This window comes from Athene noctua, chromosome 5 (genome assembly GCF_965140245.1).
Source record: "Athene noctua chromosome 5, bAthNoc1.hap1.1, whole genome shotgun sequence".
NCBI classification, from domain to species: domain Eukaryota; kingdom Metazoa; phylum Chordata; class Aves; order Strigiformes; family Strigidae; genus Athene; species Athene noctua.
The window spans coordinates 1,349,418-1,366,543 of NC_134041.1; the positions used below are offsets into that span (position 1 = coordinate 1,349,418).

Genomic DNA, 17,126 nt, shown 5'->3' on the forward strand with positions numbered 1-17,126 from the left:
GATGACAGTGATGGTTTTTTTTTTCTTTTTAGAGTTATCAATATGTTGATATTTAAAATATCTCCCCTGAATTCCATAAAAAAATCTGGCTTTTAATTTGCAATAACAGCACGTTGAAAAATGTGTGTTACTCGAGTGCCACCTGCTGTACTGACTAAACACCATCCGACGGCAGGAGCGAATCCTTCAGGCACTCCGGGCTGCAACTGCATCCTCCACCTTTTTTCAAGCTCTTTTTTATTTATTTCATTTTAAAGATTACCACTGACGAAGTGACTAAAGACGATTTGTTGCCACCTACTACTGCGCTAAGACTCTCGTATCTCGTTGAAGCTTAGATTGATTATTCAGTGCCAGAAAGGCGTGTCACCTGGACAAAAAATTGCTAATTGAGGTTTTAAATGTTGGAGGCTGCGCTGCCTGTCCGTGAAGCACCACTGTTAGAAAGGGACCTGCTGCTCTTGTGCGGGCCGTCGGGATCGGTGAGCTCTGCGGCAGCCGCCCTGCTGTCTCCTCCTTTTCATCGGGTACTTTCCTTACTCTTCTAATTCTAGGATTGAGAAAAGCAAGATTTTTCACAGCCCTTGTTCAAAATTCCAGCACAGCCCTTTACCTGAGACCTTCTCCAGATGCAGGGAAATGCAGGTTTAGTCCTTCCTGATGATTATAGGCATTTTCTAAGCGGGGAATTTGTACGCAACCTTCTGTGACAGACAAACCAGATGCCTCAACGCATTTTTCCAGCGCAGTCACGCTGTTTTGTAAATAAATAGCAAGAACACTGTCATCTCGCCTCACGACCTAGAGGCTGGATGTGATAAACACCAGCCCCGTAACCAGATTCCAGGTGGTTTTTCCACAGGACGTGGCTACAGCACAGGAGGGAAAGGGAATAAAAACTGCCAGGAAAGTTAACATTTGCAATAAAAAGGCACATTGCACGTACTTAATCAGGTAATGCTGGTGAGTCGAAGCGCAGCAGATCTTGCCAGATCCTTACCAGCCTGAAAAGCGAGAGGGGGTCAGGGGAGGTTTGGAGGAGGGTGAAGTGAGGCGAGGTGGCCGGCTGAAACGGGGGCCCGCGTCCCGCTGCCGCAACAAACCCACCAGCCAACCGCGGAATGATGGTTTAATCAGAGTTTTTTTAATTATTTCAATAACGGATTTACTTGGAACGCTCCAACATCAATATTGATACCGCTGCCCTGCCTGATTCATAGTGAGAACCCTCCTGATGGGGATCGCGGCCGGGCCAGCGCACTGGGAAACCCGCCTGAGCCTTGTGCGCGCTCTCATCCGTGAGAACGAGGCCTCACGAAGTTTCTTTTCCATTCTGCATCAGCGGCTGAGGGTCTCTCCGGGTATTTCCCGACGGGAACGGGCACCCGCAGGCGTCCACCGCCAGGCTCTTCTCCTCGGAGGAGCCCGGGCCGTTCGGCCCCCGGGGCTGCGGGGTGCCCAACCCACAGCCACAGCTGGAGGGAAAGAACCCGCCGTGGGTAAACGAGCTCACCGAGGAGCGACGTTCCGCTCCCGGGGCCGCGGAGGGGAGCGCGGAGGAGCCGCGGCCCGCCCCCCCCCCCCCGCCTCCGCGCTGCGCAGGGCCCTCCGGCCCGCTGGGGGCGCCCTTCCCCCGCGCGCGCTTCCCGCGGCCGGGCTGAGGCGTCCAGGCCGCTGCCTGACCAAAACCCCGCGCGGCGGCGGCCCCGCTCGCTGCGGCGGGGCGCAGGCGCGCAGATGGCAGCCCGCCCGCCGTAGGACCCCGGTCCTCTTCCGCGGCGGCGGCGCTCGGCTCGGCTCGGCGGGGCCCAAGATGTCGACCAAGAATTTCCGTGTGAGCGACGGCGACTGGATCTGCCCCGACAAGAAGTGAGCGGGGGCCGCGTGGGGACGGGACGGGGCAGCGCCGGCGCCGGGGGAGCCGCGGCCGGCGGGTCTCGGGGCAGCGGCCGCCCTCCCTCCCGCTGGGCCGGGGCGAGCCGAGCTTCCCCGCAGGGCTTCGCGGCTCCCGGCCCCCCTCGTGCAGCGGGGCCCGCAGCAGCCCGCCCCGCGGCCGGGCACGGCCCGAGGAACCTGGCCTTTCGGCTTGGAACGGATTCCGCTTGAAACGGAACAGCGTTTTCCGTGTGGGTGCGTCTTCCAGCGTTCAGATAACTCGCGTCTTCGTTCTGCCTTCTATTTCCAGGTGTGGCAACGTTAACTTCGCCAGGAGAACCAGCTGTAACAGATGTGGGAGAGGTGAGTCTTTGAAATTACCTATCTCTTTCTCCTCTGCCTTTTAAAAAATAATATATTATTGAGTCTTTTTAACTAATGGTAAAAGAAGATGTTTGACAACTGTGTGTTGTTTTTTTTTTCTTTTCCAGAAAAAACAACAGAAGCCAAAATGATGAAAGCTGGAGGGACTGAAATAGGAAAGACACTTGCTGAAAAGAGTCGTGGCCTCTTCAGTGCTAACGACTGGCAGTGTAAAACGTACGCAGAGTGTTCTCTTACAGCCACACAACACACCTCCAGCGTGATGCTTAATGTCGTCGGTATAAATTTACTTGTACTGCAGAGAAGAGTGATCAGAACTGGCAGCTGTTCCACTAGTAGTGCTTTGCTGTGAGGATAGCATTCATTTTTGTTTGCCAGAGAGCAGTTTCTTAATTAAAGTGACTGGAAAAAAATTTAAAAATCAAGATTAGAAAGGTAAAAGTTTATATTTTCCTTTGATAAGCTGAGACACTTCTCAAGCTCCAAAGAAACGTGTAGATGGAAGTAACACCTTTGCTACAGTATGATGGTTTGTTGGTAACATTCCCGACGTATTTAACGAGTAAAGTTTAGCACATAATTAAGTTCTTGGGTGCTTCTCCAAGCCGTCAATTGGGAATATTAAGATCTAAATTAGGAGAGGACTACTTTAATAAGATGTTTTGATTTTGGAAAGATGCTGTCAGGTTTTCGGGAGCACTTTTAGGGATTTTGGGGTTTGCTGGTTGTGTAAGCTGTCTGGCCAGTGAGATCTGGCTTTTTCAGGTTTTTTTCTGTCAGAACTTTGCTGTATTCAGCCTGAGGCATTTCCATTTGGGCCGCTCTGCAGCGCCAGTGTCTGAGGGAATCGGCTTAGTGGCCCATTTCAGGATTGTGGTCCCTAAGTAGGCCGTGTCTTGCCAGCCTCCTCCTCCTCCTCAGGAGCACCCTGGTGATGGTGTTAGGGAGGGATGAAGCAGGAGCGGCATTTTAGGGCTCTGTGAGGTAGAAATGCAGTAAGGGAAGCCTGTAGCTGTGGCCGTGCCTCGGCAGAGGACGATGACTGCTCGTAAGATTATTCCTGTGGTAGCTTCTTCGTTAACTGCTCTGAACTGTGAGTGCCACTCGTGAAGAGTAACGAGGAGCATTGCCACGTTTTGTGTCGTGCTGCTTCTGGTAACTCGTCTGCCGAGGAGTTTTATTTCTTCCCCCTGGATTTGCCCAGCGTGGTGCTCCTTCTGTCACCCTCGTGCTGGTGAAATACCACAGACTCCCTTGAAGTTCTTTGTGGCTTGGTGACCGTTGGCCTTGGTGCTAATTGCCTTGTACTAGTGACCGCAGGTCCCTGCTAAAACTTGGCGAATTCATCCTTAGGATTTCTTGGAAGTGTTGCCTCAACACTTAAGCTTTTGATTTGAAATGTTTCTTATTTCTTTTTGTTTGTTTGTTTGTTTTCTTTTGGGCTCTGAAGGTGTGGTAACGTGAACTGGGCTAGAAGATCAGAATGTAATATGTGTAATACTCCAAAGTACGCTAAATTGGAGGAAAGGACAGGTAAGATGTACATGGTTTTAAAATATCCAAGTTCCTATAAGAAAAAAATATTTTTATAAGTCACAGTATAATTTAATTCGAGGGTTTGTTTTCACAGCAGAACTCGCAGCGTTGACTGATCTTGTGTGTGTGGATAAATCTGTAGGTTCTTAGACTCGCTTACTTCTAGCAGTGTGTAAAGTACGTGGTGGTTTCATGTGGAAAGTCACCAAACACTCAGCTTAAATGGCCTCTGTGTTTGATTTTGATACTAAGACGTTTGGAAGGAGTAAGGCTGTGTTCTATTAGACCCCAGAAGGTGCTGTGTGTGTGTGTGGTGTCCGTCCAGAGAGGGCTGGGCAGTGCCAGGAGCAGCGGGTGAAGGCTCTCACATCAGACTCTTATCTCTTCTTGAGGTTTGGGCACACTGTGACACGTTTTAAGTTCCTCCTGCGTTTCCAATGAAGCCGCTGGTAACTCGAGCAGAGGATTTCCTTACACTGCTCCTCCCTGCAGACACTGTTACCACTGCGGAGGGGTCGGCGCAGAATTTAATGTACAGACTGTAACACTAATGTTTGCAGAAAAAGAAGCATGGAGAGGAGCAGAGAGCCTGTTATTCCAAAGGAGAAAAAAATTTTTTTTTTGTAGTATTCTTACTTGATATTGTAAGGATGTGAAGACACTTTAATTATTTCATATAACTAAATAATACTTAGTTCTTTATTTTTACTATTTCATTAAATAATACTTTATTTTTGCGATTTAAATAATATTTGATATTTTGCTATTTAATAATAATTCGGTATTTTTACTGTTTGATTAAAAAATATTTGTGAATTGATGTTTTTGCTATTTGATTAAAAATATTCGATTCGAATTCTTGTTAAATAATATTTGATTCTATATTTTTGCTAGTTAATCGTTTAAATAATATTTGACTCGATATTTTTGCTAGTTGATCGACTAACTAATATTTGACTCTTTGCTAGTTAATCGTTTAAATAGTATTTGACTCTATTTTTGCTAGTTAATCGACTAAATAATATTTGACTTGATATTTTTGCTAGTTAATCGACTAATATTTGACTCGATATTTTTTCTAGTTAATCGACTAACATTTGACTCGATATTTTTTCTAGTTAATCGACTAACATTGACTCGATATTTTTGCTAGTTAATCGACTAATATTTGACTCGATATTTTTGCTAGTTAATCGACTAATATTTGACTCGATATTTTTGCTAGTTGATCGACTGACTAACGGTTGACTCGATATTTTTGCTAGTTGATCGACTGACTAACGGTTGACTCGATATTTTTGCTAGTTGATCGACTGACTAACGGTTGACTCGATATTTTTGCTAGTTGATCGACTGACTAACGGTTGACTCGATATTTTTGCTAGTTGATCGACTGACTAACGGTTGACTCGATATTTTTGCTAGTTGATCGACTGACTAACGGTTGACTCTTTGCTAGTTGATCGACTGACTAACGGTTGACTCTTTGCTAGTTGATCGACTGACTAACGGTTGACTCTTTGCTAGTTGATCGACTGACTAACGGTTGACTCTTTGCTAGTTGATCGACTGACTAACGGTTGACTCTTTGCTAGTTAATCGTTTAAATAATATTTGACTCGATATTTTTGCTAGTTAATCGACTAACGGTTGACTCGATATTTTTGCTAGTTGATCGACTGACTAACGGTTGACTCGATATTTTTGCTAGTTGATCGACTGACTAACGGTTGACTCGATATTTTTGCTAGTTGATCGACTGACTAACGGTTGACTCGATATTTTTTGCTAGTTAGTTTTTCAAGTTCTGGTGCCCTCAGTGTAGGTTTGGGGCCACGCGCAGGACCCCCGGCACGCCGCACGCGCTTGCAGTACATGACGTGGTCAGCGGAAATGTAAATGAGCCGTTGGGAGTTGTCTGCTGACTCGCTGCAGAGGACCAGGAGGACCCCCCCGGCAGGCCCCCGCCCTCGGGCGGTGGGGTGCGGGCACAGGACCAACGCTTTGGCTCCTGCTGCTCCCCGCGGGGCGGGGGGCTGGGGGAGGCTCTTGGCCAGCCTTGCCCTCGCCCCGCGGGTCCTTGCCCACTCCCCCGAGTTGGCTGCCGGCTGCTCTCGGGCGGGTGTTTGGTTTTTGGGGGCAGGAGCCTTTGTCCAGCCCCGCGGGGACGTGGCGGTGTCAGGCAGCACAGCCCCCCCACGGCTCTGCTGGGAAGGTGCTGGCTCAGCACAGCTGTAATCCAGAAACTTTTTTTTTATTTTTCCGTTCTTTTAAACGCTCTTGCTGCTGCGTTGTTTATGTGTCTTAATCCACTCTCAATTAGGTTTCTGGGAAACTACATTTAATAAACGTGTGCGGGAACAATTCATGTTCCTCCTGAGATTATATTACGTTCTTAGGGCGTATATTTATAAATCCACCAAAGGCTTCCAGAACCTCTCTGAAAGTTTAGAATAAACTTTGTGCTGAATTTGGTGCGGATCAAGAGATTGTCATGTCTTACCCCCTTTTTTTTTTTTTTTTTTAAAAAAAGGATACGGAGGAGGATTTAATGAACGGGAGAATGTGGAATATATAGAACGTGAGGAATCCGACGGGGAATATGATGAGGTAAGAGGGGCAGCACGTGCCGCTCTGGAGGGACACGCGTGGTGGGGTTTGTGTTTAGGACACGTTTGCATTTGGTTTCCCTACAGGGAAAAGCACCAGTCAGAAGTACATTGTGCTGCCTCTCCTTGTCAGACACCGGGTGTGGAAGTTTTGAACTGAAAGTGAATGCATCTGCTTTGTCTTTTGGGGGGGTTAAAAACTAAGAACGGGTTCAAATCGAACTGGTTCAGGCTGTTAAACTTCTCCGGGAGCTGGCTTCAGGTCATGCGTGTTGTTTTCAGCCAGATGTTCGACACTGGTTTATAAATACCTATATCCCGTAGCACAAATATAAACCACTCTTTTGATAAATTGAGGTTTCCTTTAATCTTGCCTGTGGGTACTAACTGTATCCAAGGCAAACGTCTCTTCGGGAAGTTTCTTGCTAACTGATGTTGCGTGAGACTGCTCCTTCCCTTTGAGCAATACCTTATTTGCAATCGATGTATATTTATTTTGTCATAGGAGTTTTATCAGAAAGTACAGTTGGAAATTACTTTTGATTAAATTGTATGCTAATGGAATCAAATTTCTTAGTTTGGACGCAAAAAGAAAAAGTACAGAGGGAAGCCGGTGGGTCCCGTATCTATCCTGAAGGAAGTAGAAGATAAGGAATCTGAAGGGGAAGATGAGGAGGATGAGGATGAAGATCTCTCCAAATATAAATTGGATGAGGTAGTGTGGTTTGGGTTTTTTCTAGCAATTATATTTAATTATTACTGCAGTGCTGTTTAGGAGGCAAGGTTTGCTCTGTATTTCTCGCTGCTGTTAGAGCAGTGCGGAGGGGTAACTCAGAAGAGTGGTGCCTGCAGCTTCTGTGAAACATGTGCACAAGCTCTCTTTTGTTCTAAATACCTGCATTCAAAGATGGATAATTTTTTTTTAAAGCATAAAAAAATTAAAAGCTTATCTGAGATCAGAATCAAAAATTTATTTGGAACCTTTATGTACGGTCACCACATAAAGGGAATATTCTTAGCCTTTTAAAACCATGTCAAATTTAGTTTATTTTTTAAAAAACGGAATAAAACATCCAGGGTGGTTTTGTCTTTCCTGAAATACACGATCATCATCACAGATTGTCCACATCTTTGGAGAGCAGCCCTGCAGAGACACGTGTATATGCTTATTTTAAACCCAGCAGTCACCAAACTCTGGGTATGAAACACGTCTGTGCAGAATTACACACAGTTACAGATTCTGAGTCTGAACATTCTTCCAGGCACTTATTTAAGGTAACTGGTGAGAGTAAATGCCTGTATTTTCATTCACCTCATTAAATAAGAGAAAATGGGACTTCAGGTGGCGTTTTTGCAGGCTTTTTGACAGCTTGCTTTGAAAGACAAATTTTCAGTCCCTCTTTACTCTTAAAATTTTTGAATTTCATTAAATGCACTAACAACGGTATTTCAAAGGTTGGAGAAAAGCACGAAATAAACCGTAGAATAAGCAAAAAACAGTAACTGAAGGAAACAGTCAAAATATTTCTTAAGTATTTTTTATATATGTGCGTTTGTTCAGGATGAGGATGAAGATGATGCTGACCTTTCAAAATATAATCTTGATGCCAGTGAAGAAGAGGACACTAATAAGAAAAAGAAATCCAATAGGCGCAGTCGTTCTAAGTCTCGATCTTCCCACTCCCGATCTTCATCGCGCTCATCCTCTCACTCAAGCTCAAGGTCTAGGTCCAGGTAAACGGGTACAGGTCAAGGGTAACGCCAGGCAAAATGTCAGTATCTAACTTCTTTATTTACTTTTTTTTTTCTTGATTGCCTTACAGTTTTAGTTTAATAATGTTAACAATTTTCTGTACAGAATTTACACAGGTAGATCACGTTCTGTTCTGACCTGTGGATCCCCAGTAGGGAGGCTTCATGGGTCTTGTCGCTTGTTTTAGTAAATTTAAGCTGATATTTCAATTGAATCCTTCACATAAATTTAAAAATATAACTTATTTTCAATTTTATTTTTAGGCTTGTTGGCCATATGTGATTCAATAGGTGAACTTTTTTTAGCAGTGCAGAGTGGAGTTGTTGAGCAGAGAAGCAGAAGGGTGGTATTGTTCAAGTGGGAGGAGGCGGCAGAAGAGGGCAGTGATGATGCACTCCAGAGAGATTCAGTGAAAGGACAGAGTGGAAAAAATCCCCGAAATAAAGACAAGAAACTTGAACTTAGTTTGATGACGAGCTCTGGTGACGATGTCAGAATAACACTAAAGGTTTATATTGATCGTGGGGCCACAAAAAAAGTCCACTGGGTAGATTTAAGGTCTCTCACTATTAAATTCGGGAATACGTGAACAATTCACTAAATATTTTGTAAATTGTGTGATGCAAATCACTTTGTAGCTCTTTAGCTGCCTTACGACTGATACAAGGATTATACTGATTGGTTTAAGACTTCAGGTCAGTACTGGCTCATGGGGTTGTACAGAAAGTTCAAGTTTCTTCTCATCTCCCCAGCTTTGTAACTGCACCTCTCTGCTCTCGCCGCCCGGCTTCTTCAGACCCTCACACTAACAGATACCAGCCTCTCGCTCTGCTTTGGCTTCCTCCCATCGCTCTCATGCTTTTATTCGTGCTGCCTCTTCTGTGACAAATTCCATTCTTCCCAAAACCCATCGCCAGCCTCCCTGCTCCCTCAAATGCCGTCTCGAGATGGGTGTTTGCCGCCTGGCCGCGGGGAGGGGCACTGAGCCAGTCCTGGTGGCTGAGCTGCCCGGCTGTTGGCAGCTTTTTATCCGAAGCCAAGTGTTGGGGAAGGTCTCTGAGGAGGTGGCAGTGTGAGGGTGGGGGGCACTTCTGGGGTGTAGGGCCGGCAAGGTCAGAGAAGACAGAAGAACTTCATCTGCCTGTACCTTTGTTCCTTAATTCACAGGTGTTAACGGTGCAGCAAAAAGCAGCTTGTCGTAACTGAAATTTGCTAGGGGTCTTCCAACTTTCAGCTGAACTTTTTGCTTCTAGCTACAGATAATTAACTGGAAATACCAGTTGCCTTTTGTGGATACTTCTTTGTGGTTTTTAAAAAGGTTTAAATACATTTTCTAGTTAGCGTGTGTTCACACTGCTTTTGTTTTGCACAGTAAAATGAAAAAGTCAATCTCTCAGTTTATCCTGTTACCATGTCAGCATGTATAATATATTTTTCCTGAAAAGATTCTTAGAGTTTGATTGCAATGCCTTCTTTTTACAGTGGTTACTGCAAGTCTGCTGTCATTTTCACGTAACTTCTGTGGTTTGTGCTTTAAAGAAAACCCATCAACATGAAAAATTTGAAAATAATTTTGACTAGTTACAAGTACTGTTAGATATGGCCGTGTATTAGCCAAGAATTAACTGAAGAATTTCTTCGAGTGCGGGGGAAAATCTTTACGAAAACTTGAAACTGCTTACAAAGTGTTCATGAGGACTGATTTGGGGAGAATTTGAGCCACCTACTGCTAATGCTCTTACCCACTCTGCTTTTCAAAGAAACTGATGGTTTTCAAGTTAAGGCACAAATTAAAAGTGAAGGCATTGATTTCACGAAATAATTAATAGATATGCAGTTTTTTCATTTTGCCATATAACTGCAATCCTGTTTAATTTGTGTGTTCTGTTTTAGGAAACGTAATTAAAAGCTGACCTTATCAATTTTTCTAATGCACCATCTTACTGTGTTAAAGTTTCTGTTTTAAAATGCACTGTGGTGATACTGGGGGAGTAGGAGGAAATTGTCATTTTTTTAGTGACTCTAGGCCAAATTGTATTGATGCATCGTTGTCTCTACTGCTACCAGTAGCAGTTATTCTGCTAAATACAAGTCAGACACTGGAAAAAGAATCTTCCGTGTTGTTTCAGGTCCCATTCAAGAAGTTCTTCCAGTTCCAGATCAAGATCTCGTTCCAGTTCCAGAGAACACTCTAGATCTCGTGGGTCGAAATCAAGGTGAATGAGGTAGCACTCTCTCCTTGCAGAGAGAAAAAAGGGCAGAAGAACCAACCGCTTGTTGATTTCATCGTAAAAATTATGCCGGTCAAAAAAAACATTAACTCGTTTTTATCTTGGAAGTCAGAATTCCTGGGGTCTCTGCACGAGGTGGTTGCCACTACAGATGTGTTTCTTGAGAATGCGAGGTTTTGGTTGAAGAGTTTTAAGTCTGATCTAAGCTAGAGGAGTGGACGCCACAGATCTTCACTGGGAAGGAAGAAGAATTTGAATGCATGTTTACTTGCTCCCGTAATTTTTGCTGGTTTTACTGTTTCCACTTTGGCTACTTGATGTGGAAGAACGTTAGCAAACACGCTATGCTTCTGGGTTTGTGTTTAGTGGTAACTTACTGAACGTGTCTAACTTCCACTAGATAGTGCTGCCACGATCTTTATAAATGTGGGGGGAACGTATAAAACCCTGGGTAGTCAGTCGTGCCAGAAGCTGGCAGGAGGTGGAGGGAGCTGGTGTTTCCTGCACAGCGGTAACCGGGGAAGGGTCACAAAAGCACCTGAGTCCCTTGAGGTGTCCCCGCACGGGCATCCTGGGGCGGGACTGGCCTTTGGCACTGGAATGAAGCACTGTCCCATCTCCATGCATGCGGAGAATCTTAAAACTCTTAAATAAGGAAGTTTGAGTTGGGAAGACCGGTGCCAAATGGTGCTGCTGCCCTTGGGGGGCAGGAACGTGGCTGTGGATGGGCCCGTGAGGGGCGGCGCCAGGTGGAATCCGTGATGTTAGGAGGAGATGAAGGGTGGCCGTGCCCCCGCCGCGGGCCTACTCGCTCGTGCCACACGGCATCCTCTGCGCACCCTCGGCTTGGGTGAAACAGGACTGCTTTGTTATTTCCAGTGGAAACCCTGAAAATCCTCTGCCAACAGCATACACGGTGGTTTTGGGTTTTTTAAAACGTTTTATCCAGCTTTTTAAAAAAAAAAAAAAATCCTCTCGGGTGTTTTTATATAATTTTGGAATTGCAGTTTAGGACTTTCTAGCTTTTTCAATAAGTGGTTTTTCTTCTTGGTTTGGTTTTAGGGGTTTGGTTTTTTTTTTTTAGATAACCAAAGTGATTCTTGAGTGCTTGTAGGTGAAGCGGGTTCATTTTTCTTTAAATGCCAAAATGACTGTATTCTGAGGTTTTTAAAAAGGTTTTGGCTGTGTAAGACCTTCGTCTTACTCTCCAGCAACTTTATTTTGAGATCTGTAAAGATGCCTTCTGAGGGCTTTTACTGTTCTAGTAAGCTGACCGTTACAAATCCGCAGTGTGAACTACCCGTTAATGTGGAGTGGCCCCGTGTTAAATCACCCTTGCTCTGTGGTTTTCAAGCCATTTTTGCTCTGAATTTAACTCCTGAGGAAGGTCCTTGCGTGGGCTTTCCTGTCCCACTCTCCCACCGCTTCTTTGTCAGAACGTGTCATTCTGGTGAATGCTGGGAAGAGGTTTCCAAACCGTTGGTGGTCTGTATATCAAGAAACACTGTTTAGGAAAATTTATTAAGGAAACTACCATGGCAGTAGAAGTCTTTATTGGCAGATAACTAAGGAGTAAGTATTAAAGCATCCACACGTTTATTTGCCAAACCACTGCTGTAACTAGAGTAGCGAGCGCTCGTGAAAACTGTCTCTTTTTGTTCTTTCTTTGTTCGTTCTATATTATACCAGAATTAAATCTGATTTATTTCTTAATCAATAAAGATCCAGCTCCAGGTCCTACAGGGGGTCTTCCACCCCAAGGAAAAGATCTTACTCAAGCTCTCGTTCATCATCTTCCCCCGAGAGAAGCAAGAAGCGAAGTCGTTCTAGATCTTCTTCATCTGGTGATCGCAAAAAAAGACGATCGAGATCACGGTCACCCGAAAGGTTTGGGTTTATGTAGAATAAGAATGGGTGTATTTAAATGTGTGATTTTTTTTTTTTTTTAATTTTTTTCTGAAGGACTGAGATTTACTGGGAAAGAATTGAATCCGATCAGTTATTCTGATATTAAAAGTAGTTTTCTCACTTCCCCTACTCTTACTTCTTATTAAAACCTCTGTAATTGCTTTTTTGGTTTTTATTTCTCCCCCTCCAATGAAACTTCCTCCTGCTAAGAGCATGTTCCATAGAAAGACCTGGGTCACCATTCTTTCCGTGTGTGAAAGTGTTAATGTGTACATTATTGATTTATTTTCATAAGTAAATACTGCATTTAGAAATGGTATTCTCCTTTCAGTATTAAACTTACGTTTTTAGTATTAAATTCACATTCACGACCTTAAAGTGGTTTAGAGTTATTTCTATATTCTTAAAAGGCCCCTATCAGATATACTTGGCTTCCAGCTATTATAGGATACAGACTACTCAGAGTGGATGCTAAAATTAATTTCAACTTATTTCTTTGCATGCTTTCTCCATTTATATCTTACAGACGGCGCAGATCATCATCTGGATCTTCCCATTCTGGTTCCCGTACAAGTTCTAAAAAGAAATAATGTATTAAAGCTCACATTTAGGGGGGAAAAAAAAAAAAAAAAAAATTCCAGTCAGTGCATGAGACATTTTTAAGAAGTTGGTGTCTTACTTGGTCAGAAGTGCTAAATCTGCTAGTAGAGGTGCATGTCTGTCCTTGCTTTCTGGAAAACTGCAGCTTTGTTCATTCATGAAACAAAAAGTGAAGTAGCATTTTAAGCCATAAACTCCTCGGAGGTGCTGTGAGGTTTTGTTATTTGGGTAAGGAGAGGCTCTCAGTCGCTCGGTCCCTGGCGCTCTCGTAGGCGTGGGCAGGCCCAGGCCAGCTCTGCTCTCCTACAGCTCTGCTCCAGCCCGAGGACTGGGGGGAGAACCCCAGTCCTGAGCTTGCTTGGCGAAGCTCCTGTGGGACCCCAGAGGATTAGCGTAGCCCTAGGGCTGGTGCTCCCCGTCGGACGACAGTAGTGAGTACTTGGGTCTCATTATTTTTTATTTTTCCGTGTTGAAGTGGCAGTATAGATGGGTGCCCCTCTCTTTAGCTGTGACACACCCAGCTTGGGGGACGAGGGTGCAGAGCGAGCTGGGCTCCGGTCCCCCGAGCGAGGACGTTGGGGACCTGGGGCGCGTCTCGGCGCGGCCCCGCGCTCAGCGACCTGCCCGTTCCGCAGCGGGGACGGGCTGGGGGCTTCCACCTGCACGGACCCTGGACCCTGCCATCCTCTCAGAGAAGGATCGTTTAGGATCTGCTCTTGAGATGGAGGAATATGGAACTAGCTTCTCGGAATCGAGTGAAGCTTCTGCGGGCCGTCTAAATTCATTTGGGGCTGACTAAAATTTTCAAGGTATCGGAATTTTATTTATATTTAAAAGTGAGAATGAATAAACTCTGTAGAACAAAGTCCTGACATCTTAAATGTGTTCTTCATCAATCATTCTTTTTCCCTTAAACATAATTTATGGCTTAAAATGCTTTATTGAATCTATTTTACTAGCAATATCAAAAAACTTGGTCTCTCTTGAGCTCCGTTTGGTTAAGAAAGGTTTTAAGTATCTTCAGTGCCATCACAAGGTAAGTATGTTAAGGAAAATTATTCTTTTGAAGAAATCAAACAGCAATATATCTGCATTTATTTCGGTAGTAAAACGTCCAAACCCTTATTTGACTGCTGCTTTTTTTAAATGGACTGCCCAAAAACAAACGGAGCAAAATTTAAAAACTACAGTCTGCTTTCTTTTTCTTTTCTCTTTTTTTTTTTTTTTAAGATAACTTCTTTTGGACTGGTATACAAGTGAAATGTTTTTGGTGTAGAAATATTTTGATAATCTTTTTGCAGAAAAAGAAAAAGCTCTGCAGTTTCTTCTTTTAATGCTTTCTTTTCTATCTAATTTCAATGCTAAATGTGTGTAGATTGCACAAGAGCAGGTTAGTCTTGTAACTGTGCCTCTGACTTCAAAGTCCAACTACTAAATTGTAAAAATCAGATCAAATAGATGCTCTGTTGTTAGCCTTTGGGTTTTTTTCTTGTGCTTTGTATTAAAATTGTTGCTGTACTTAACAGATGAAAGTTTTTAAATTTAGCAAATGATAGGCTACAGACAAAGGCAAGCTCTGGTTTCATTTGGCTTAGATAAAATGTAAGGCAAAATGATTCTGTAGACAAGTGTAAATAAAACTTGTGAGTTAACCGTGCAGTGAGTGCTTTCTCCTGGAAACAAGGAAATGTCTCTGTAACCTTCCCCAACAGATCCTGGTGGTGGTGGTCTCTGTCACTGCCGTGCACGGGCCCTGTGTGTCTTTCCCTGGCCGCATGTATCGTAAATTTTCAGGTGGTTTCGGTTCTTTAAGTATTGAAAATAATGTTTGTATTTCGACAGCGGCGCGTTTAAAATGAGCTTTTAGAAAAACTTCAGGGTATTTCCTCCGTCTGCGTTCCATATATTCTTTTCAGAATGTGTTTAGAGGAGGCAGCACGTTGGAATTATTTTGATGTCTGCATTTTAAAACACAAAGGCAGAGCGACTGTGGTGGTCTTTGCGTGCCTGTTGGAAGTGATGCAAAATTCCTCTTTTTACTGGACTGGCAAATAAATTAGAACTAGCTGTGGTCCACCTCTGCTAACACACAAAGCCTGGTTTAAGCTCAGGCAGTGAGAAAGCATTACAGGTTTACTGTAATAGGCTGCTCGTGTGGGCGGGGGGTAAAATTATCTCCAGTGACCCAGCAGTAAATTTTTATGTTCCACTAGAAAATATTTTCCTTGCCCTCAGTTTAGACATTGGGATCAGATAAATTGCTGCTTGTAGAAATAAGTGGGTATTTCTGTGCAGCTTTATCAAAGATCAGTGAAATGTGTCACGGCAGAGGAAGTGTTGGTCAGGTTAAGTTTAGGGCTAATGCGCTTTTCTAAGAAAAAATAAATACATTCATGAGTAGTATCAGTGGGTTTGCATAAGCATTCTTCTGTGGTAATTGAAAGCTACAATTTTTTTTTCTAAAAGCAGAGTAGCTGCTCATTTTATATAAGTTGGGCAAGTGAGCAAAATCCGCTGCTGAAAAATCCAGTTTCCTTTTTCTTCAGGTGGATCAGTCAGCGGGAAATAAAACACGTGAAGATGTAACAACATGTACATTTTAAAACAAGGTTGCTTCGTTTTCACACCAGGTCACAGGGTGTTTGGGTTGGGTTGCTTTTTAAGTATGAAAGTACAGATAGTTCTGTACTTCCCCAAAATTTGGAGAAGGGAGCAACAGGAGGCAGCAGTGCTCTGTTAACGGTTTTATTACGGCACCAGCTTTGAGCCAAGTCCTGCACAATTTACTAACTTTACCTATCCTCCTGTTACCAAAATGGGTAGTATTTTTATTGGGGAAAAAATACAGGGGGAAAAAAAAAAAAAAAAGGTCTGTGGAGTGCTTCATACTTAGTTTGGCAAATGGAACTAATAAAGTGATGCTTTCTCAGGGGCTGGTTTTGGACCCCAGACCCAGTCAAGCTGCGGGGAGGGCAGGACCCAGTGTGGCACAAAAGCTTTCCAAAGGGTGGAGGGGCCAGGGGAGATGTGCTGAACTCGCAGGAGCTCCCAGCCAGCAAGTCCCTGTTGGAGTTAAAAAGGGGAGAGTGGGGAGGAGGGGAAACGGTATTTTCCCCTCACGCTTTTCCAGACTTTCTGCTTTAAGCCGCGTACATCTGAGTTCAGTGTGAATATTGTCCCCAGCACTGGACTTGTTTTGCAAATGACATCCTGCTGTCTGTCTGCCAGATTAAAAACATCAAGAGTTCCTTCGTTTAAGGACAAATTGCTGTAAATGTTCTAGAAAGCAGAGAATTAACAAGCCGCAGCTCCATAATTTATACAGCAAACCCTGACTTCTAATGTGGCTCTTCTTTATGAGAGATGCAGCTCTACCCCTTTTGTGATTTAGTCTGTGCAGTCTGGGTTGTGCAAAGTAAAATCTGAGCGGGGCAGTAGTTTAAACTAGACTTTGTTAATGGCACTTTTAACCTGTACAGCTGTTAGAACTTTATTAAAATAGTTAACTCTGACAGCAAAAATTACTTAAATCCCTGGATGTAGTTGATTATATAGAGGAAGATGAGAAATTCCTGCTGGTAGGTAAAGGAATTATTGTGACATGGAACAAGGATTTGTGACAAGGGTTGGGGGGGGTTCTCTGACTAGTTGTTACCTCCACCGGGAGCGAAGCCGGGTCCCACCAGAGACCTGGGAACGCAGAAATGACAGAAAGCCGAAGGTGCTGCACGCAGGGGCTGTTCTGGCTGTCGGGTACTCTGTCACCCGCTTCTCGGGGGTGTCGAGTCAGTTGTGGTTAATCGAGCCAGTTACGGCCTGGAAAAGGACGTGGTGGAGCCTGATGGTGCTAAAACAGTGCTGAGAGTTAAGGAAAGAGAGAAGAGGTGGCAGGTGCAGCCCTCGGCACACAAGAGCGGCCTGGAGCAGCGGCTGGGGACAGGGACAGGGACATGTCAGGGGTTGGTGCGAGGCAGCTCCCGGGCAGCGGGATGGGCACCCCCACCTCCCAGAACCGTCTGGGTTGGAAAATCCCTTGGAGCTCCTCCAGCCCAACCACAAACCTCCCCCTGACCGTTCCCAACTCCCCCAGATCCCTCAGCGCTGGCTCAGCCCGACTCTTCAACCCCTCCAGGGATCCCGGGGACTCCCCCCTGCCCTGGGCAGCCCATTCCAACGCCCAACAGCCCCTTCTGCACAGAAATCCTTCCTCAGAGCCAGCCTGACCCTGCC

General features: G+C 44.5%; 1 protein-coding gene across 1 annotated transcript; it reads left to right on the top strand.

The window, feature by feature from the left end:
* Positions 1-1,763: 1,763 nt before the first annotated feature.
* On the top strand, positions 1,764-14,548 carry ZRANB2 (zinc finger RANBP2-type containing 2). Its single transcript, XM_074905982.1, has 10 exons — positions 1,764-1,869; positions 2,186-2,238; positions 2,367-2,475; positions 3,710-3,792; positions 6,329-6,405; positions 6,982-7,119; positions 7,966-8,138; positions 10,287-10,373; positions 12,111-12,275; positions 12,823-14,548. Exons 1-10 carry the CDS (start codon positions 1,814-1,816, stop codon positions 12,884-12,886), a joined length of 1,005 nt encoding a protein of 334 aa, XP_074762083.1. The 5' UTR covers positions 1,764-1,813; the 3' UTR covers positions 12,887-14,548.
* Positions 14,549-17,126: the final 2,578 nt, after the last annotated feature.